Source organism: Neolamprologus multifasciatus, chromosome 1, assembly GCF_963576455.1.
Source record: "Neolamprologus multifasciatus chromosome 1, fNeoMul1.2, whole genome shotgun sequence".
Classification (NCBI taxonomy): Eukaryota; Metazoa; Chordata; class Actinopteri; order Cichliformes; family Cichlidae; genus Neolamprologus; species Neolamprologus multifasciatus.
In genome coordinates this window covers 13,713,165-13,735,996 of record NC_140439.1, presented here as the reverse complement: position 1 = coordinate 13,735,996, position 22,832 = coordinate 13,713,165, and the positions used below count along the sequence as shown (strand labels likewise).

The 22,832-nt window shown below is 41.0% G+C and overlaps 1 protein-coding gene across 2 annotated transcripts in view; it reads right to left on the bottom strand.

The window, feature by feature from the left end:
• The window catches only part of pla2r1 (phospholipase A2 receptor 1), a 29,891-nt gene extending 7,802 nt beyond the window's left edge, over nucleotides 1-22,089 (bottom strand). The window contains exons 1-22 of one of the 2 annotated variants that reach the window (XM_085149559.1): nucleotides 21,544-22,087; nucleotides 20,030-20,410; nucleotides 19,772-19,945; nucleotides 19,472-19,636; nucleotides 18,915-19,028; nucleotides 18,423-18,569; nucleotides 17,714-17,908; nucleotides 17,449-17,612; nucleotides 16,939-17,049; nucleotides 13,203-13,315; nucleotides 12,928-13,103; nucleotides 12,608-12,816; nucleotides 11,469-11,614; nucleotides 9,591-9,675; nucleotides 9,374-9,509; nucleotides 9,213-9,248; nucleotides 8,816-8,976; nucleotides 6,848-6,912; nucleotides 5,835-5,938; nucleotides 5,614-5,750; nucleotides 1,382-1,499; nucleotides 1,124-1,263 (exon numbers count right to left, since the gene is read on the bottom strand). In XM_085149559.1, the coding sequence (XP_085005685.1) occupies nucleotides 1,124-1,263; nucleotides 1,382-1,499; nucleotides 5,614-5,750; nucleotides 5,835-5,938; nucleotides 6,848-6,912; nucleotides 8,816-8,976; nucleotides 9,213-9,248; nucleotides 9,374-9,509; nucleotides 9,591-9,675; nucleotides 11,469-11,614; nucleotides 12,608-12,816; nucleotides 12,928-13,103; nucleotides 13,203-13,315; nucleotides 16,939-17,049; nucleotides 17,449-17,612; nucleotides 17,714-17,908; nucleotides 18,423-18,569; nucleotides 18,915-19,028; nucleotides 19,472-19,636; nucleotides 19,772-19,945; nucleotides 20,030-20,410; nucleotides 21,544-21,691 (3,225 nt within the window). In that variant the 5' untranslated portion in view covers nucleotides 21,692-22,087. Of the gene's footprint in view, nucleotides 1-1,123; nucleotides 1,264-1,381; nucleotides 1,500-5,613; nucleotides 5,751-5,834; nucleotides 5,939-6,847; nucleotides 6,913-8,815; nucleotides 8,977-9,212; nucleotides 9,249-9,373; nucleotides 9,510-9,590; nucleotides 9,676-11,468; nucleotides 11,615-12,607; nucleotides 12,817-12,927; nucleotides 13,104-13,202; nucleotides 13,316-16,938; nucleotides 17,050-17,448; nucleotides 17,613-17,713; nucleotides 17,909-18,422; nucleotides 18,570-18,914; nucleotides 19,029-19,471; nucleotides 19,946-20,029; nucleotides 20,411-21,543 lie in introns of both variants that reach the window. The other variant, XM_085149481.1, reaches the window with a different exon arrangement.
• Nucleotides 22,090-22,832: the final 743 nt, after the last annotated feature.

Genomic DNA, 22,832 nt, shown 5'->3' with positions numbered 1-22,832 from the left:
CCTCCCAGTTGACTGCCCCAGAATCACCTGATTTTCTTTAATACGATAACTTTAGCATATTTAATAAAGTCAAACAAAATTTTAGACTTAAACGATGAAAATGTCACGACTTGAGCCCAAAAACTGCAATCAAATCAACTTTATTCATACTCCAAGTGTCTAAAGCCAAAGTAATGAGATGAACGAATACATTTTGCACAGCTTTAATGAATTATTCTTTTTTTGTATTCTTCTTCTGGCTCCTCCCTTTAGGGCTCGCCACAGTGGATCACCTGCCATCATCTCACTCTTTCCCCTCATCCTCCTCTATCAGACCAGCAGTCTACACGTCTTCTTTCACTACATCTATTACTCTTTTCTGTGGTTTTCCTCCTTTCCTAATGGCTGGCAGCTCCATATTCAACATCTTTTATCCGCTATCCTTCCTCTGCACATGTCCAAATCATCTGTGCCTTCCTTCAAATCTCTGATTCACTAACTGATCTCCATCCGTCATGTCTGTCTCTCATTTTCTTCATTAGCTTCTCAAAGTATTTCTCTTTGCCTGGCCAATCAATACAAGTCCTTTTCTCCTTCCTTAGTGTCCATAATGCTCGCTACAAGGCTTATTTCTTGCCGCCTCTCTTTGCTGTGTCCCTATCCTCCCAGCACTCCTGTCTACTTTCTTCATCACTATTTCTATCCTACTTTTTCTTTGCTAACCTCTTCCTTTGCATACTTTTCTATACGTCTTCATTCCACCACCAAGTCTCCTTGTTTTCTTTTTATGTCTGACAGACATAAAAAGAAAGTAAAAAGAAGACAATAAAAAAAGTTATTGTACAAAAACCATCAGCTGATTCGGAGGAGGTCAGGTGGTATTTTTTTGTCATATGATGACAACGTGTTGTCGCAACCAGCTGCTCACCTTTTTTTTTCTTTGAAGGGCCAATTTTTACAGCGGTGGGAGGAGCTATTTCTCCTTATCTAATATAAAATGACTAACTTGGATGTACTAAGCTCTCACAGGACAAAAAGCAAGGTACTTCCTACATATTCACACAGTCACAAGCTCATATATTACGAATATGCTAGCAGTTCTAGCAGTTAATAAAGTGAACTTCAGGTATTTTCTACAGCTTACATTGAGAGGGTTCTTCGGTTCTACTGGAGACCAGTTGGTGTAGCTGACTGGCCTCCCATTGGTCCATTTCATGGTGTCCTCATCTCGCAGCCCAATCCACACACCTACAGCGCTTCCCTGGAGAAACATGGTGATGAAGGCTACAGAAATGATGACATGACAGGAAAAAAAAAGTGGAAATAAAGCTGTTTGTCTTCTCAGGCAGTGATTGTGCAGCAAATCATTGACGCATGGTTGTGCAGTTCACTAAGACTCTACCTTGTTCAATCTCATCTTCTATGGCAACTAGCGAGCCTTGAAAAGAAGAGCAGATGGACTGGGCATCGTTCCAACTCTTTCCCTCCTTTGGAGTGGTAGGGAGGTGAAGCAGGAGACACTGCCAACACACACAACCACACACACAAAACATGCAAATCAGTATTCCCAGATCACTGACAGGACTGTTGTTTGGAGTGTGCACGACTCAAAGATACAGAAGTCAAAGCATGTAGGAGGGAGGAGGTAATGTAACCACAATGTTACTGGTTAACAAAAAGGGAAAGTTTCAGCAACAAGAGCTCTGCTTCTTGATTCAATTTGAGAGAAATATGGTCGCGTTACACGAGGAAATGACAGCGTCTCTGTTGTATTTTGAAAGCAGTTAAGGTTTCTCTGACTAAGGATTTCAAGCCCCATTAACTATGAACTGAGTCTCTTTGTTATTATCGTGTTTCTCTCCCTTCTAGTACTGTGCAAAAGTCTTAAGCCACCTCTCATTTTTTCGAGGAAAGTAGGAAATAATTGCAGCAATTTTTTAAATGCACAAACATACATAGAATTATAGCATATAAGGCAAAAAAAAAAAAAAAAGAAAGACAACAATTAGATACTTTCCAGATGGCATTAGATGTTGGATCAAACTCCAACGCTACTTTTCTGCCTTCATAATTGCATTAATTTTGACAACATTCCCAACATCCCTGTCTGAAATCCAGTCCCAAACCACAATAGAGTCTCCACCGTGTTTTACAGATGCCACCAGATGTTACAGATGTTGTACCTCTCTCCTGATCTTCTGTGTAAACACTGATGATGATTTGAACCAAAAAACCCAAATTTGGATTCACTTCATCAGTCCAATTCTTGTGTAATCTGGTATACCTCAGCCTTTTCTCCATGTTTCCCTTCCTTAGGAATGGCTTCTTGACAGCCACCCTTCCACTGATAACATTTCCGCTGAAGCTTCACTGAAAAGTAGATGGATGAACTGAAGGGCCAGATGCATCTCTCAGATCCTGTGTCAAGTCTTTACCAGATTTTTTCCTATTGCATTTATTTCAAAATAATCGTTTTGATGACGCCAAAAAATCCACAATTTAAACAATCATTCATTATCGATTGATATTGCTTCATGTGAGCATGTGCTAGTTCTTGTGAGGTTGATGCAGCTCGAGTGCTGTCAGCGCTGTTCTTTAACATCACAACAGTCCAGAAACAGTGAATGGAAACACAAACATCCTGCTTTAAACCCAAAGGCAGCTGGGAATTTAGAGGAAGCACAGATGGTAAAATGAGCCACTTTTGTGCAGTTTGCTCTTCGTAATAATAATGTGGTAGCAATGTCGAGTTTCACTTCATCACTTAAACCACTTTAAGCATATTTGCACTGCACAAGACACTAAATAATGTGGATTGCACAACACTGGACATTATATTCCTCATTTCCAGTTAATAATTGTACAGCTGCTGTTATTGTGTATATATATATTTATATTTCTTCATACATTCTTATATATTTCTATACTGTGTATTGTGTATTTTGTTGTACAGTTATTTTATTTTCAACTTTAATTTATATATTTTATCTTATTCTTTTCCAGTTAAATTTACCCTTCATTCTAATTTGTGTTGTACAGTTATCTCATTTTTAACTTAATTTTTATATTTTATTTTATTTTATTCCTTCCTAGTTAAATTTACCCTTTTTAATTTTCATATTTATTTCCTATCTTATTCATAACCTTTTCTTTTCTTTTTTTCTTTAGGTCACGAGCAGTTGTCTAAGCATTTCACTGCATATCGTACTGTGTATGACTGTGTATGTGACAAATAAAATTTGAATTTGAATTTGAGTAGTGTGCAATACACAGATTGTCAACAGATGCAAACATTTAATTTCCTACACACTTAACACAGTTTATTAATAAGATATACTGTACATATTACTTAACAGTGAACAGTTACAGATTGCTGAGGTGACTGAACTGGCAGATTGCCCGGTTCCTCTGTGATTAGGGCGGTGACAGCAGGTTTGCTTTGAGAGGCAGTAACTGCCAAAGCAGATGATTTACTGAAAAGAGCGACTATTATTTCCTGCCTTTCATGTTCGCTGTAGCGGTTTTTACTCGGTGTTCGAGGGTGTTTAGGCTACTTGTGGGAAATACTTGCACACATTTGGTTTTGGTCATCCCTGCCAGCATCTGTGAGCTCTTCTAGTAAACGAAATGCATTTGTAGAGAAGTGGCCAGAACGCAGCTGCAGGTCTTTGGGAAGTTATCTTGCAAGTATTCACCTTCTCACCTTTGTGAAAAGGGGAAAGCTGTGAAAGGCCATGGGTGTCAAACATTAGGCCCGGGGGTCAGAATCGGCCAATACTCCAACCCAACCCACTGGACATCTTTGGAAAATGTGAAGGAGGGAAAAGACTTTGGACATTTAACTGTATTTTCATTAATCTATATTCAAATATAATCTATCCACAATATAATTTTCTGTTGTTTTTTTTTACAATGTGTCCACAGTACAATAAATAAATAAAATAGAAAAGTTTTGTGAATTAACAAAAACTTCCAGCTTTATAATAACAGAACAGTCTGGGCAATGAGCTACCAGAAGTTTTTTCTGTAATTTTAAATATTTATTTTAAGAATTGAAGCCCTGACAGTCATGCTGACAGATTGCTTTGGTTGCTTTTTTAAACATGTGGTTAAACTGTTGAAATTGCACTTCTTTTTCTTATACTGAGCTATTGCAGGGATTAAATATGCAGCTAAAGTTATTTATACTGACAGAAAGGGGATTTTTACTGGTCCGGCCCACTTAAGATCATAGTCCACTGTGTGTGGTCCCTCATATAAATGGCTCTGATATCCTCGCATTAGGCAATCGCTGAGTGCAAGTTTGATTCAGTCCTGACCAACATGAGGAGCAGCAATTGACTGTGGCATAAATTCATCTGGTGGGATAAACTAAAAATTACAATGTTGCACGTGAAGATATAATGTATTTTAGGTATGACACTGCACAAAAGTATTATAGATATATATCTGAAATTTTAGTTGTTGACAACAGCATTAATAAAAGCTTACATATGCACACATTATGAGCTGCTGCTATTAAAGATATGCAAACTTAACAAGCTTAGAAAGCTGCAGTGTCCTTGCACGAATCACCAGATTAGGAGAGTTACCACAGACCAATGCAAATGTCTCATTATCTGTATTTGAATATATGCGTGCATGTGTGTGAACAAGTGTTTAGGAGGAGGAGAGAGCTTGGAAAGAAAAGCGTCTGGACTTCTTTAAGTTGCTTGAAGATGTTTCACCTCTCATCTGAGAAGCTTCTTCAGTTCTAAGAGTCAAATGGTGGATAGTCCCAGGGTTTCAGCCAGGGTTTCGGGTGAGCTCATTGTGAAACCTGGCCCCACCCTATCATGTGATTTCCTTAGGTCAGATGGCCCAGGGTGTGAATGGGTGTTAAGGCGTCTGGGAAGGAAACTCAAAACTGGATTATAGATGGCAGACAGTTGGCAGACACCGCCTCTGTTCAAAGATGGTCGCTCACAGTGGACATAAATGGCTTCTTTCACTCCTCTTTCAAACCATCTGTCCTCTCTGTCAAAAATGTGAACATTGGCATCCTCAAAAGAGTGACCTTTGTCCTTTAGATGCAGATGGACTGCTGAGTTTTGTCCTGTGGAGGTGGCTCTTCTATGTTGTGCCATGCGCTTGTGAAGGGGCTGTTTGGTCTCTCCAATGTGGAGGTCTGGGCATTCCTCGCTGCACTGCATACACCACATTGTTAAGTTTGTGTTTTGGAGTTTTGTCTTTCGGGTGAACCAGTTTTTGTCTGAGCGTGTTGCTAACACCCACTCACACCCTGGGCAATCTGACCTCAGGAAATCACATGATAAGGTGGGGCCAGTTTTCACAATGAGTACACCCGAAACCCTGGCTGATTGTGACCCACACCCGTTTTCACACCTTGGCTCATGTGATTAGGTAGAGGATCATCAGGGGGTCCTTTGTCCCTCTTTGGGGGGAAACTCCCACTGGGTTTAAATCTGTGACTCTCCACCATTTGACTCTTAGACCTGAAGAAGCTTCTCAGAAGAGAGGTGAAACGTCTTCAAGCAACTTAAAGAAGTCCAGACGCTTTTCTTTCCACGCTCCTTAGACTACGATGACCTGGATGACTGAGAACCTTCACAGACAACAAGCGTTTATCTGAACCTTGTGTCCGAAGTACAGCCATTTCTCCGGGCATCCTCCAATGTAGTGCGGTTCCCGGGGGGTCTCCACCACAGACACAGTTTCTCTCTTGCACACGTATCCATGGAGATCACTGCATCTGCTCAGTGCCCACTTCCCTGCAACGTACAGAGCAGATCTCAGCGCTGGCATAGGGTAATACACGCGAACGAGGGCGAGCGTTTCCATGTGCACGCGCTTACCTGAAGAAGAAGACATGGTGACACATGCCCTTCTTCTCCGAAGATCATCGTCAACAGCCACTTCATCAAATTTCTGAAAGTCTACTGTAGTCTTGTCACTCCACCTGCAAATGAATAAATGAAAAAAAATATTGTTAATGATGATTGTCACACGCCTGAGTGTTCTCACCTTAATAACCCCATTTTTCACTGGCACTAACCTCCACCTCATTACCTGTGACTGACAGGGTTTCACTGCTGCTGTTTTCATACTTAATATAATTGGCTTTAAAGCTAACATTAACAACTGCTGGCCAATAAGTAAATGCAGTCATGCTCATACAAGTGAACTGGAGTAGATTTGCCCATTACAAACTGTGCTGTGAGCCACCGTACCTCAAACGCCTGAAGCTGCAGCTGTGAGCCTCGATATCGGTCATGTTTCCATGTAAATATTGGAAAAAGAAAATGCAGTATTGAGGTACGAACACCAAACAACATCAACTTAAAGAGATGATGTTGTTACTGATGGAAACATTTATGTTACTGTCTCCTCATGAAACCACACAGATGATTTCACTGCAGCTGTTCTAGTCACTTTATTAAAGTAGAGACTTAAGTGATGGACAGTGAAGATTCGCTTTAAATTTTATTCACAATTCTAATGTATTAAAGTTTGAAATATTTTGCAATTTTGTGACTTTTTCCAACTTCTATTTAAGTTTTTTTATTTTAAAAAATTAGCTTTTTTCTGTTTTTTTCAACTGTTTTTCACCCACTTTATGTCCCTCCCCCCACTTTAAAGGCCAGTTGTTTATACTGCTTTTCCTTAGTCATGTAAGGCCCATTTCCTCTTGCTTGCTTTTACAAGTTTTACAAACTGAAATAGAACACCACACCTTCAAAGCATGCACAGGCCTTCGAAAGACCTGCATTTTATAAATCACGTCTGACATTTATAAAATAACATCAGCATTTTTTCACTCACAGTAACAGAAACAGGATACAAGCTCCCAAAAAAAATCCCCACACACCTGACCTCCTGTCCAGGCGGACCAATGGACAGGCCAATCCACCAGTCAGTCGGGCCCAGCGAGAGCTGAAGAGACACAGTAAACAGAAAATAAATGACAAAGAAAACTCGCGAGCCATCCTTCACCAGGCCGGAAGATTGGCTTTTCAGAGCTCCTGACATGAGGGGCCTTTCAGGCACCCTGCTTAGTCTGTTCTTGGCCTCTTTCACTGCCTTGTTTTGTTCTCATTATCCTCTCACAAGCCTCGACGCCACAAGAGACTTCTTTAGTCTGATCCAAAAGGCTTTTTGGGAGCGCTCGAGCATTAAAGGGTCCACATATGAGGCGCATTTTAGCTTGTCTCTATGCGTCTGTAAACACTCGAGTCAGGAAATCCATTGTGTTCATGCTTGTACAATCAGTGTGTGCGTAAACTGTTTGAAGAATGGATGTAGTGGCCCATTCAATGGAGACAAACCTCTGTGATTAAGCGCATTCATTTGGCTTGTTTGTCTGGATCTCTGAAAACAAGAAAATGCCTCAAAAGGTCCTGATTTCACTGAAATCACTGCAATTAGGAAGTAGGATTACTCAGCTGGACCATTAATCCTAAGAGAATTAATAGTGTTTAACATTAGAAATCATTGAAAACACACCTTAAAGAAATATAAACCACTTTGCTCTGAGTTTCATTCATTGCTGTTTTCTTAAATTACATTTCAACTGTTTAAAAAAATCTAGCCCTGGAGCCTCCTTGTAGATTCATCCAAAGTCAAGAGAGTGCTAGAGATGCTAGGAGCATGGTGAATGGTAGCTGTGAAATACCACATCGCTGATCTAAATATGGACAATCAGCATTCTCCATTAAGGCCTGCCATCTGTGAAATAAACTAATACCAGTCACAAATATTACATCTTTCACAGTTCAGGTCAAAGGTTAGTGCTAAAAGCACATTTAGAGCTGCAGCCATTTTTTTGTATTTCCTAACAGTTTTGCATTTTTTTCCCTGCAGCTAATGTGTATTTATTGTAGCTTTACAATATTAATGTATTGTGGATTTATTTAACTGAATACTTTCAATTTTATCTGGTTACTGTGGCTATAAAAGCCCAACAAGGTTTGGAAGTCAACAATAGCGACACAGTCTGTCTGTCTTTCATGTTCTGTATTGGGGATATGTTAGACCTGCAACTTCAATAAATAAAATTTAATAACAATAATTTTAAAAAAGTTTAAACAAAGTGATGCCACTTTGTTAAAAAAAAAAAAAGTCAAATTAAAATTATCTGATGCAAAATGTATACTGAGGTTCCAGGTGTGATGGAGGGACACCAAAAAATTAAATACAATCAATTTATGTGTATTTATTAAATTACAACTTTTTAGCCCATTCGAGCTTCATCAGGAGCATTAAAATGATCAAAATACATTTTTTATATATATTTACTGTATTTATGTATGTATTCAATAAATTATTGAATAATTTTCTATTTGATTACATTTAAATTAAATTATTAAAGTGGTAGGAATTAGAATATAATAAAGAAGAAATTTTGTAATATAATTGGCTTTAATTAATTGCATCAAATACTATTATAATACAATTAATGTTAGAAATAAATGCTAATAAATAAAATGCTAACAAGTAATCTGGAAATAAATTCTGTTACCACCTCAAAGTGATAATAAAAACTGATTTTGTGCCTGTGGAATCTCATTATTTTGTCCCATCTTTCTCCCCGAGCCTGCGATGGCCCCGCCCCTCCCTGAGCCTGGTTCTGTCTGACCCCCTATGAGCAAGCACTGTCACCCAGTGCTTGCTCATAGGGGGTCATTTGATGATCTTTATTATTGTCGGGTCTTTATCTTGCAATATGTTTTTGTGATTTTTGCTAGATAAACAAAACTGAATTGAATTGAATTTAACAGGTTGTGAATTTAAAGATTTAAAGTAGAATCCATGTCTATGAGCAGCGTCAGTAACAGACCCGCCGCAAGCGTTCCTTGACAAAGTTGAGCTCCTCTTTGGAGTGAATGGACAGCAGATAGGCTCCCATCATCTGACATGCCAGTGAGACAGCGTGCCAGTCAAAGGGCTGCTTGGCCAGCAGGTACTCAGCTCCACGGTAAAACACCCAGGGCTCGCTCTCTGTGGCCGAGGACAAGCACAGAAACAGGACACAATTTCACGTAATGAGATAGGACTACATATAGACAAACTCCTGGCTATGACACAAATATAGAAAAAGTGGCTCTGGCAGCAGGCTAAAGCTTAGCAGGTCACATGATAATGATGTAGTTGTACCCAGCAGCAGACTGTAGACACACAAAGGAAACCCTCTATGAAGTTCCCAAATGTTGAAATTAAAGACAATCTTTACTTACGCTCAGTGTACCAGTAGGGTTTGTTCAGTTTATCACCTGCAATGTAAAACAGAGTTTGGTAAATGATGCAGTGATGCAGATGTGTGTATGCAGATGTGTGTATAAGCAGCATGTGCGTGTAGATAGTGCAGGTGAATGTGTTTGTGCGCGTGCGTGTTTACCTCTGGACAGCTTACAGACCCACTCATGTTTGGAATCGCACAGCTGCGGCATGAACGTGTTGGTCAGGTCACTGTACGCAGCACAGTCCCTCCTGTCATCCTCCTCGCTCTTATCATCAATGAACGACGTCACCACCTGCACAAAGACAAATCTGTAACACTCCACGGAGCGTTGATGGGTTACCAGGACACTCAGTGAATGTCTCTGCGTACTCACAGGAGAACCATCAGACCACTCCCAAGCTCCGGCATATTCAGGGTCTCTCTTATTTAAACCCACCCAGAACCGACGAGCCTCTGTTCTGAAAAAAGAGAAGCACAGTACAAACACAGCCACAGATAAACGGGTCTTCTAACCTTTTAGGACTCGGCTATTCGGCAATGATTTTCCTCCCATCACCCCTTGGAAGACTGTCTAGCTTTTGTGAGGAGAAACAGTTTCCCTTGTTTTATATTTTGGATTTAGCTGTAGATTTAATCTCATCATTTCGATCTTATTTGGATTGTGCAGTTTGTTGCCACAGAGTCAGGCAGTTCTCCTAGAAGTGAAAGATCCTCCGTCCACAAATGATCTTCAGTTAAAATCCTCAAAACCCATCAAAGTCTTCACTGTGCAAAACAAAACTGTGTATATACATCAAAATAGATAGGTGCTACAGGGTTTACTATTCAAAGTCTCATCTTTCTGAGATTTACCCACAAGTGATGGATCAGTGTGAGAGTGTCACATGTTCTTTCTGTGCCCAAGACTCCATGGCTTCTGGAGTCAGTATTCAGGTATTCTTTCCAAGGCTCTTGGGACCCAAATCTGCACGGACCCTTTTCTAGCTGTTTTTGGGCTTCCAGTCAACACTACACACTTCAAAATATTGACCTTTACATCACTTTTGGCTAGACGTTGCATCTTACTCCTTTGGAAATCTTCAAAGCCACCTTCAGTTTCTTTTTGGTTTAGAGATGTGATGTCATTTCTTAAATTGCAAAAGATAGGCCTTGTGGCGAAGGGCAAATACAGAGAATTTTATCGTATCTGGAGCCCCTTTGTAAACTATTGCAAGTCATTAAACGCTCTACCAGCTGATTAATATCATCCCCCCCTTTTTTTGTGTGTGTGTTTTGGGGTTTGTTGTTTGTTTTGGGTTTCTTCTTAGTTTTTGTTTTGTTTGTTTTTCTCAATTTTATATAAGTGTGTGTGTGTGTATTATTGTATCTGTTCATGTAAGAAAACTAACAAATATGTGAGGGGAACAGATTGTATTGTCATTGTAAACTAATGTACATTTGTCTCTCAATAAAAATATTTATATAAAATAGATAAGTATGTTTTTTGTAATGATCAGATTGACAGCTGTGCGCTATTTTAAACTGAGATTGTAAAATGGACTTGAATGTCTTAATTTCTTTTTGGTTTCATCCCCTGCAGTCATACAAAATAAACCCTGATTCATTTTTTCCCAAGACCTAGAAATGAAGTCATAGCCCACCCCCTTAGCAACACTGTCTTGGCTTTGTTTCATATTTATATTTCCGAGCTGCTGCCACAAAACAAACATGAGAACCTGATGACTGTTTTTCCGTTTACATGTAAAAATAGACAAATGTATGACTTCAGGGCTTCAAAGTCCTGGCCTGTTCTGATCTACATGAGAAACTCATTTTACAACTTGTGTCTGCTCATTTTTTAAGCTTAATGTAAAACATATTTTTAAGAAAACATGAACAAAAAAAAAAGTCAAACTGACCAAAGAGATAAATTCTGAGATAAATTATCTCTAATTTGAGTGATGTCTTTCTTACGTGAATCTGAGAAATATGCGTCAGAGAGTTAAATCAGTCTTATCTGGAAATGAAGACGTCCTGATGTAACTTCAGAATCTGTGGTCACCTTGTCCTTGTTCTTGATATCGAGATTGCTGCGATAAATAACTTTTCAAATCTAAGTCTCGTACACACAACTAAACAACTAACACCATAAAAAAAGGTGGACATCTGCTCTCCAAAACCAAATAATTAAACTCTATATTCACTCCTCCAAGCACATAAAACAAAATCATCTCAATCGTCCCATAACATTCCTGTACTGATGAGTACCAACCCTTCAAACATGGTACTGAGGAGCTGTTTAACAAACACCTGCTCCTCATAGTGTTGGAAACTGGCCAGCTGAGCCCCGAGGGCCTGACAGAAGAAGTCTGCTTCCACCCAGGAGCGCTTCATCAGGACTTTCTCACTGTGGAACACCTGGAAGAGCAACACTTGGAGTCAGCTGAGGGTTACAGGGTCCAAAGAACAGAAATGTATCCCATTATGTGCTCGTTGCTCGGAAACATGCTGATAGCTGGGGTACAATTTGGCAGTGGGGTGTTATGTCTAAAAAAAAATGGTTTATTCCATCCCGCTTTTGATTTGTAGCGCTGCGTCAGTTTTATAGTAAGATGAGCTGCATTTTAACTATTTTTTCAGCTATTTCACACCTTTTTCTATAAACAAGAAGGAGAGGAAACATATCAAAACATCAATGCTATTAGCAATCATGATGTATGGCGGCGATAGACAAGTGGTTTACACATCTGCCTAACTTCCTAAAGGTTCCAGTTTGAGGCCGGGGGGGGACACTGATCCTGCTGTGAGTTGCTTCAGAAGGGCAGCGTGGTGTAAACGTGTTAAACCAAATATGCCGCGATCCCTCGTTTATAAGGGAACAGCTCAAAGAAGATGTTCATAGAAGGCAGGCAACAGCAAAATTATAGCCATCCGGGGGATGGGTTTTCAGTAAAACCAGTGTGTGAGTGCAATACTGATCAAACAAACACTGAGACGCATTTTCAGAGCTGGGATAGTAAGCCAATCGACTCATTAGTCAAGCGACAGACAGTTAATAAGCTCTAGACCCTAAAATGTCTTTTAGGATCTGTCTATTGTATTGAAGTAAATATCTTGCAGCTGTAAACTGGAGTAAACAGATACTATAGGAGATGTTTTAACTGATAATGAAAATAACTATTAAATGTAGAGCTGGTTGAAATTGGAAATCAGGAAAATAAATTGCCTGTCAGTGTGAATGTGTGAGACCCCAGGTAGCCCTGCCTGTTGCATAGTGCATGATGGGAAAGGACACCGTCCCCAGTGACCCTTGATAGCGTGATAAACAAAACAAAAAAGCAAATATCCACATCAGATAGAGTGCATGGTGATTTGTTTAGTGTGATAAAAAAAATAGGAGGATAATCTAACCTTAAAGCAGTGGAGCAGCCCAGAGTTTGATTCCCACCCTGGGGGGCACGGGGCGTACGCATCAATGTGATGCTCTGGCAGCTGAACATCATGGTAGCTCCTGATGTTCTGCTTACACACAGCCAAGGCCTTGTGAACCTTGCAGTCTTTCACCTCCCAGCGGCCCAGAGCAGGTCCTCCTGACATAGCGACACAGCCACCGGTGCTGACTAGTGAAAGCAGAAGATGTAGGAGTTAAAAAGAAGAGTGAAAATGTTTACGAATCCGATTTTATTACTAATGTCAAATTAAAAAACAAACATTTCCAAACACTGGGCTACCTGGCTGGTGTTTATTCCAGTTTGTGAAGGTGAGAGGCAGAGAGGAGCCGTTATGATGAAGCCATCTGTACTCTCCCTTCCTCCCCTTGTCCTGGTCCCTGAGACCAATCCAGTAATACATGCTACTTTTGGCCCCACTTTCGCTCAGCAGACTGTTGACAAACGCCTGCTCAAACCTGCCAGCAGGTGGAGCAAGAGAGGAGAAGAGTAAGAAGACTGGCAAAATGTGAGTAAAAACTTAAAATTACAAATTCAAAAATGAATTGATAAATCACCTGTTTTCCACAGTGAGAAGAGAACCCTTGCAGTAATACCCCATCAGGGCATCTTCGTAGCTCTGTTCTTGACCTGTCACCATGTAACAGGAATGGCCGTGCTTCTTCCAGCCCTAAAACCCCCCCACAAAAACACCCGTTATCAGGCTCTCTCTCACTGCTTAACTCCAAATAAGAAAAATACATATTTATAGGTTAGACATATTTTGCCTTTCGTCATCATTGTTCACATTTCAGCACTCCTGTTCAATAAACTATCTAAAGAGCAGTGATAGAGGTAAATATGCATGGTGCTTCTATTTACAGATTGTCGGGTTTTGCCTCATGTGCTTTGCTCTACAGCTTTCCATCTATTACTCGCTGAAATGTCCCTGATGCCGTAACAGGTTAGATTAATGAGGCTGAACAATCATCCCCTCATGCCACTGATTCGAATCCAGGTTTAGCCAGAAGCTTAACAGGAGCTGACATTTTGGTTGTTGCCTACAGCTGTTTGTAGGAGTCTTTTTCCCCGTCTTTATTAAATCGAGGCAGCTCTTATAAAGCAACGGGATTTTCAGAGAGAGAAAGCTGAAAGGTATATTTAAGCACATGGGACAGCAGCTATTATTTACTTATAGTGAATAATGATCCCTGACGTGTAGACACGAGTGGTCAGGACCTCAGTACAGACTGCAACAGAATATGGCTTTCTAAACATTTCTGTACTTGTTGCACACAGATTTATAGTTCATATAATTTGTTAGAGTCGTTGTTATGGTAATGTAAGTAAAAGTATGACAGTTTCACACATACAGTCCCGTTTCACTTTATTAGGCAAACCTCCTCAACTGCTCGTTAATGCAAAAATCTAAATGTAACTCAGTGCATTTAGTCCTGTGGACATGGTCACAGTGACCTGCAGAATTCAAACTGAGCAACACAGTAGAGAGAAAAGGTGATTTAAGTGACTTTAAACGTGGCATGGTTGTTTGTGCCAGATGGGCTGGTTTGAGTATTTCAGAAACTGCTGATCTGCTGGGTTTTTTCCCACACAACCAATTCCATGGTTTACATAGAACGGTCCAGAAAAAAAGAGAAAATATCCAGCAAGCAGCAGTTTTCTGGGAGAAAATGCTTTGTTGATGTTAGAGGTCAGATGAGAATTCTCAGGCTGCTTTGAGCTGGTAAGAAGGCAAAAGTAACTCAAACAAACGCTCGTTACAACCAAAGTATGCAGAAGACCATCTCTGTATTTGCTACACATCATAGAAAGTTGAAACAGATGGGCTACAGCAGCAGAAGACCACACTCGAAGCCGCTGCTGTTAACCAAAAAAAGAAAAATTAGGTTTTCCAAAACACGAGATTGGAAAAAAACATTGCAGTTATTGTTTTGGTGCTTCGAACTGATCTTTGGTTTCACCGCAGAGGCTGTAATCTCTAATTATCATGCTGCTCGATCGGTTGATGTAGTTACATATACGGTTATTACACACGGACAATACATTCAGGGTTTAGAAAAAAAATGAAGATTTTATTAACAGATCAGTCAGCACAGGCAGAATTTGAGATGCTTCTTCTGCGCCACTGAAAACATCATTTCAGCCAAATAGTGCTACAGTTACTATTTTCTCTATAATCTCCAAAAATTAAGCTTGTGCACACAAATTAAGGCGTTTTACAAACTAAATCATTTAAAATTGAACAACTGAAATGTGTCTGTAGCTTTCGAGGAACTGAAAGGTGGCACTGATCACTCAGAGACAGATAGGGTGACTGATGTAGATATTTGGTGACATAAGAAGACAATATGTCAGCCGATATCTTTTTCTTTCAGACACATGAAACATAAATAGATTTTCCTACCATTTGTTATGTGTTGCTATTTAGGAGTCCTTGCTAAGATAAGATGACAGAGCAGTTTAAAAATAATCTAGTTTAATTGTTACAAGTTGTAGATTAGTTGTTTTGGCTTTGCCTGACTCTGCTCTCATCAATCATCAGAATCAGAATCAGAATATTTTATTAATCCCTAATGAAATTATGTGGCTACAGTTACACAGATTGACATTTTACTCTAACCTGTAAAACTTGTGATTTGCTATTTTGCTGTAAAGCGTGTGCAAAAGGATGTAACTATTGCACTCTGTAGTGTGGATTAGATGGGCAGGATTGATTTCCTGTGTTGTTCTTTGTTCTTTCACTGAATGTTCTCCTGTGACTGGCCAGCACGTCATGGAGAAGGTGGGAGGCATTATCCAGCATTGTCCTTATCTTGGACAACCTCCGGATCTCCAACACCACCTTAAGGGAGTCCAGCTCCGTCCCCACAAGATTACTGGCCTTGTAGATAAGTTTATCGAGCCTGTTGGCTTTTGCAACCCTCAACCTACTGGCCCAGCATGCACCAGCCTAGAGGACAGCACTGACCGCAACCAACTTGTAAAAAATCCTGAGCATTGTCGGACAGATGTTAAAAGACCTCAGCCGCCTCCGAAAATAGAGACGACTCCGGCCCTTCCAGTAGAGCGCAGTGGTGTTTTTAAACCAGTCCAGTTTATTATCTATGTGTAATCGGAGGTATTTATAGTCCTCTACAATATCCACATCGACCCCTGGATTGAAACAGGGATCAAGGGTTTCCTGGTCCGCCTAAAGTCCACAATCAATTCTTTGGTCCAACACGCAGACTGCTTCTTTTAGCAATATAGTGTAACTAATACTGGCTGATAAATAAGTCAAACGATATGTCATAATTAAAGCATTCAACAATCAGAATAAAAAATAATGCCCAATTTTATTTCTGCCTTATAAAAATCGCATTTAAGCCAGTTATGTTAAATAAAATATCCTTTTGGCATAACTGCTAAAACTCACCTGTTACATCTGTTCTAACATGATAATACTGTAATAATATGCATATCAGCAAGAATACACGCCTGTGCGTGTGTATGTGTGTGTAATGTGGTGAGCGTGTTTGGACAAGAGGTGAGAAAACCTCCACATCCCACCGTCGCTCCTGTTTCCTGTCTAGTTTGTTTTGATTCTTTAAATATTGTCAGAAAAATTCACAGACTACTCGAGCATGTCCACTGATACTGTGTCATCGGGGTAATTTCTGGCCTCCTGTTTCAGGGCATGAAGCACCCTGATGACTCAGGAGTCTGATATTCCTTTGAACACAGTCAAGGAGCAACATGCATGCCAGACAACACGTCAGAGGTTGAATGAGTCAGCTAATTGTGCATTTGAAGGAGCAGAATGCCCTGAAATTGAACCACAGCAGACATGTGGCACTTTCTAACGCAAGTCCTGATCTCTGTGGAGCTATTTTAATGCTACACAGCACACAATATGCCTGAAAAACTAGAAATAAGTTGTTTTTTTAATGTCAAGTTTCTCATCAGAATGAAAAAAAATCTAAATACTTAAGTACTAATGACTAGATTCATTTTACAATGTTCACTATATAGCTATTTTTTACTGGAAAAAAGCAATACTTTCATGTTTAAAAGTAAAGACAAGTACCATAATGGTTCAGTTCTAACCCCAAGTCTTGTAGATGTTTCTTTTGATTTCTCAGCTTTGCCCTGCTGTGAGTAAATATTTATCAGAGGTCGTTTTAGTGTCATGCCATCATATAATGTGACAAAGTTTAAAGCTCACATATTGCCAAAAGATGACTTCTCTTATCTTGCTCAAAGAAATTGCACATTTGAACTTGTGTGTGTTTGTGGGTATTCTTGTTTCCCTACCTCAGGACAGCCCTCATCCCAGGTTCCGTGGTGCTGAACGCCATTCTGGCTCTCTCTTCTGCACACAGCAGCCAGTCGCTCGTCACATGACGCTAGCAGCCAGTTGCCACTCTGTGAAAGATGTTTTCAACGATGATGCGTTCCGTGATGAATGCATTCAAACATTATAAAGTGATTAACCCTGACATAATTAGATGGTTAATTTATTAGCTGATTGACAGAGAATAAATTGGCGGCTATTTCTGTAGCTTATTAATCATGAGTCCATTAAAACCTGCTTTAATGGAGTCTGATGGAAATGCATTCAGCTACTGAAAAATGAGATTGGCACTTTTCCTGGTAATAGATTAGGGTGAAATATCCTTTGTTCAACTGTTGGTAATAATAAAAGGCTAGAAGTGGGCATATTTAACATTTCATTTAATTAGATGTTTGTTTGTTTTTTAAACGGGCAGCTTAATTAGAAATGTAAATACTGCAGCGTTCTTACACCAACACAGGGTTTCCCACCTTCCTGTCCACTTTAGTACACAGTGTTCCATCCGTCAGGTTATGAAGAGGGTGATACTGGTGCCAGAGAGTGAGAGTTACTGGTGAGCCATCAGACCACTCTACAGCTGGCAATAACGCCTGTTTCCAAAGTCCAATCCACACCTCTGTACTCCCCCCAGAATCTGTCAAATATGAGGACACACACACACACACCGCAGAATTGAGCATTTAGGGTAGATAACAAACATAGCACGAAATATCTGGATTGCATAACACTCCTTACAGTTAGCCAGGAGGTTGACCAGCATTTCCACCTCAGACAAGGAGTGGATGCTGGTGAGATTTGCCCCGTAAGAATGACATTCCTGAGAAGACTCCGCCCAGCTTCCCACTTCTGCTTCTGGCAGCACTCGGTAGCAAAAACCATTGTGAGGCCACCAGCCGTCCGCACACTCGGTATCAATATACTGCCAGTTCTCTGCAAAGGGAGAGGAGACATAAGCCAGACAAGAATATTCAAAGCTGCAGACATTATTTTTGGTCTAGCTGCCAACAGCGCAACACAGAGGAAGGCCAAAGGTTCGGCCCCCAGGTGCAGTGCAGCTGCCGAGTCACGTTCTAAGGGCATATTCACACTGGACGCAGCTGCCTTGTACTGAGCTCGAGCACGATTGTTTCCTGTCCACATTCCTCCCCTGGCTTGCACTATCACTGCCCTATACTTTTTTTTTTTAATTTCTTACTTAAAAAAGCAGTATTTACAGATGCAGCTATGGCTGTGGAAACATCTGAGATCCATGTTGGTGCAGGGATAGAGTCACGTGCCAGAGTCCAGCTGAACTGCAGCTGGACTTACCCTCACAAGCATGCATTGATCATGTAACTCAAACAAACTGGATGTTGGGGTTTCAGATATGTGAGGGCACAGCACAGCTTGTTTTGTGTAAGATACCTCCAATATGTTTGTGTCCTGTGCGTTAACATGTTCTCACCTAGTGGCTCAGCTCCACGGGTGCCGTTAGGTGTCTTCTTGCAGATGTAAGGCAGAGCAGATTCACAGGATAGACTCTGCCAGTGACCCTCGAATCCTGAGTACACCCCACACTGTTTATTGTCCTGTAGCGGGCTGGCTGGGAGATCTGACGGGCACAAATGGTAAAAAGGCTTTGTTGGCTTTATTTCCTCATCAGTTACACAAGTTAAAGTTTTGCAGCTAGACATATTTAAAGATTAAAGTGTTAACATGGAAGGATGTTTAAGTCCTGACAGAGCTGTCGATGTACATCAGATGAAAAGGCTATTTTAGATGAAACTTCTATAACATAGGTTTTATAAAATAAGTCTTTTATGCTTTATTTTCATGATAAAATGACTTCTTTTTTGCCTATGTTGGAGAGACATTTCTAATATTCTCATTAGTGAAAATGTGGGGTACTTTTTAAATTTCCCTCTCACTTGGTCCTGGATAAACCAGTAGTCAGTACCTGTGGTGAAATTCACCAGTGACAGAGGGGCTCCGTCAGACCACTGCCATCCATGCCCATCCTTAATGTGGTTCAGCCCGGTCCACACCATCGCCCCAACGCTCGCCATTCGATCTACCACAAGATGCAAACACAGAAAAGTGTTGTAGTAGTTCTTAAAATACACTTCGGACATAACTGAATATACACTCATGGGACGCTTTTTAGGTACACCGGTTTAGCTGCTTGTTAATGCAAATATCTAATCAGCCAATCACATGGCAGCGACTCAATGCATGTAGACATGTGCACATGCTCACGAGGATGATTAGAATGGGGAAGAAAGGTAGTTTAACGTGAATGTATGGATGAAAATGCCTTTGTGATTCCACAGGTCAATAGAGAATGATAAGACTGCTTTGAGCTCATAGAAAGGCAAGAGTAATGCAGGTAACTGCAACAAAGGTATGCAGAAGAGCATCTCTGAATGCACAACACTACAGCAGCAGAAGACCACACTGGGTGGCACTCATCTTAGATAAAAACAGTTCTAGTGTCCTTTTTAACATGTGCGGTACCTCTGATATACTTGTGCTCTGCCAGACTGGTGATGCTGAGCAAATTTCCACCCTGGGCCTGGCAGGTAGACAGCGCCTGACTCCAGGTTTGGATAGTGTACAGGTTGAACTGGTAACATGCACGCAACTCCTGGTTTGACTCCCAGAAGTGCTCACAACCAGAAACTATGAAAAAACAGACAAATGAAAACTGATAAGCACAAAGGTAAAGTGACGAAGATAACATGAGCACGCAGCAACAACGGCCTGTGATGACTTGTCTTCCTTTCTTGCACTGGTGCGTCTGTGTGTCTGGTTTACCTTGCACTGGACAGAAGCCCCATCTTTCGCCTTTATCGTAGCGAGGGGTGGTTGAGCACCACAGAAGATGGTCCTCACGCCCCTCAGTAGTACACTCAGAGTACCATTGGTTGTTGTATTTAAAAGGAAAGGCACAAGGCATTCCATGTGCATTCCCCAACAAAGTGTGGATATCTGTAAACAAAACATGCCAAGTTTCACTTGAGTTCAGAAATATCTTGTGCAGGCAAGGCACACAGGAAGTTTTAGGTTGTTTACCTTCATATGGATATGAGCAGGGACCCTCTCTGGGAGTGTTGTACCTCTTCCACTGATGGTAAATGTTTTTCTTTACCGCCACTAAACCTCGAATCACAGTCACCCTCCACTGGGACGCTCCATACAGCGTGTTTCCGTTGCAGCGCCACCACAGCACGGGGAGGGACACATCGCACTCGAACATCCCGAGGGGCTGCGTCGAGTCGGAAATGTTGAGGCCCAGGCACGCGCTGGTGCCCAGATTAAAGAGACGATGCTGGGAGACCCACTTCCACAGCATGCGGCGCGTCGGACGCTCGCAGTCCTCCAGCACTAGTTTCGAGCGATTCGCTGAGATGCACTGCTTCAGCAGCTCACTCTCCAGGATAAACAGACCTTTCTCTGGTAGGAAGTGGTTGAGAGACGAGGAGAAGCGGATAAAACGGGGCAATGTGGGGCAATTCGTGTGAATGTGTGCCGTAAACAACAGGGAATGCATTCAGCTTCAGAGATAAAACCGGTTCAAAAAGTAAAGTACAAAGACATGATTTTCCGCATTTCCATATCTGACGGAGCAATATTCAAGCTCGAGGAAGGCCTTGTGTTTAGAAACAAATCATGGTCTTTTGTAACTGGATACTCAAACAAAGAGGATGATTCCAAGCAGCGGAGATGAAAAGAGTGTGGGGAATCATCTCTTCCTGCATCTTGCTAGTTTGTACAGACAAAGAAAATCAGCAATATGTTACCGGATCTAAAATAAATAACTAAAATTGTTCGCTGAGAATTTACATGGCTCAATTGGTTTGAAAAAAAAAAAAAAGATGCTGGTGTGCACATCCATCACCAAAAGGGCATTTTCAGTGTTCAGATATTCTTCATCTGCGTTTTTAATGTGCACACTGTATTTGATTGCATTCTGGACGAGAACATGGGCTGATCTGAACAAAAGTGAACAAACTGTGGTTGCTGCTCATAACTTTCCTTACAGTTCAGTAAGTTGCAGATATTTTTGACTAACTCGTCGTTTAAACATGCCCAGATCTTCACCTTTAAGAAGCTGGAACATGCCAATATGATGCAAAGCTCTCAAAAACGCGGGGATGTAAGATGGCGAAAGATGGAGAAAATCAGCACAGTCTCACACATGCAAAGGTGAATGTTCCCAGAATAACCCAACTGCTCATCACTCGAATGACATACTGGCCTATTGTGCTCATAATAAACAGACTGCAAGCTCACATGCACACACACACACACACACACACACAAACACGGGGGGGGGGGATTGGGGAAAAAAACAGCAAGAAATATTGTGAGCCTGGTGCAGCTGTGGGGTTCAAACTGTGGTCCACAGACCTCTATTCAGACTTGAGGAGAGTTTAGGTTAGTCTTTAGATCACCCCCTCCATGCACAATTCCCTGATGTTAAACAACATCTTCATGAAATATGAAAAAAGGGAACTACTACATGCGTTATGCGTCCCATCATGTAGGCAATTAAACTTCTACTAAGGGACCAGCTGGTAACTTACTGTAAAACTCCACGAGCTGTTTTTTCTCCAGGACTTCATCGTCCTCGTCTTCAGTGACACACACACAGTTTTTCGCCAACAACACAGTCACGCAAATAATCGCCAGAACAGGCGCGGAGTCCACGCAGCGGTACAACTGGATGAACATTTCGACAGCGGGATGCAGCGTTGGAGAGCCAATGTCCGCACATTCCGAAGATCAGAGGCGCAGGGGGTGTTTTGGGGGTTTCTTTTTTCCCCTTCGTCTTTCTTTCTTTCCTCCCCTCGTAGAAAAACTTCCTCCGTCGAGTCTGGTTTTTCAGCGGGGAAGCAGCGACGTCACGTCTGACGGAGGAGCCGCTGCTGTCCGGCCTGAAAGCTGCATTCCTGCCGCTCAGGACTGTTTTCGCTGGGGCAGAGCCACAAGTCTGTATTTAGACTTGACCGAAGAAAAAAACAGACAGAGGGCAGACAGACAGTTTGTCTGTAAGCTGTGTAAAGTACATGACTGTGAACAGACTGCTCTCAGGTAAACTACACACAGCAAACTGTAGCCTACAGCTGTGTCATGTCTGGGACAGGCACCCAGATATCAACAAGTACTCTGGAGTTAGGCTATGCTAAGCACATCTATCTTTCATATTGCCTCTGTTATGTATAATGTATTTGGAGTTAACAAAAGACTTTGCATGCTTGTCACAATGTGTAATGCCTCCAACTCATATAACACGTAAAAAAACCAACAAAATTAAGTGTACAGGTTTTGGTGTGACCTGTAAAGGTACACAACTTTGGAATAGCTAAAAACACCTATAACAACAGTTGCTGCTAAAATATGTCTTATATTGCACCTTGTATGGCAAGGATCTCTCAAAAGTTTTAACAACTCTCTATGTGAAGTTTATAGTATTATTTTTTTGTGTCACTCTGTATTGGATTAGTGTTATTTTTATGATAAGATTCCTCTGGCTATTTTAGGATATTGAGACATTTACGTTGGGATTCACATGTATCTGCAAGTTAAGCTTTTGGAGAGCTCCATTTCACAGGTGACTGTCTTGTATATTATCATGTTGGAAGTTGTATTTTAATATTTTTATAAGCAAATTATTTATTTCATTGAGCTCACTTGCACACATTGGCCTTGTTTGCTTGATTATTCCTGTTTTGCCTTCAAATTCTACCTTGTCTTTTGAATCACCATCACTTCTGTCTCCTTCCTGGTCTCCCTGTCCTATGGGACACCCAGAGCCTCTGTACTGTGAGATCTTGAGTCCTTCTCGATCAACATCACTTTGGTTATTTGCGCT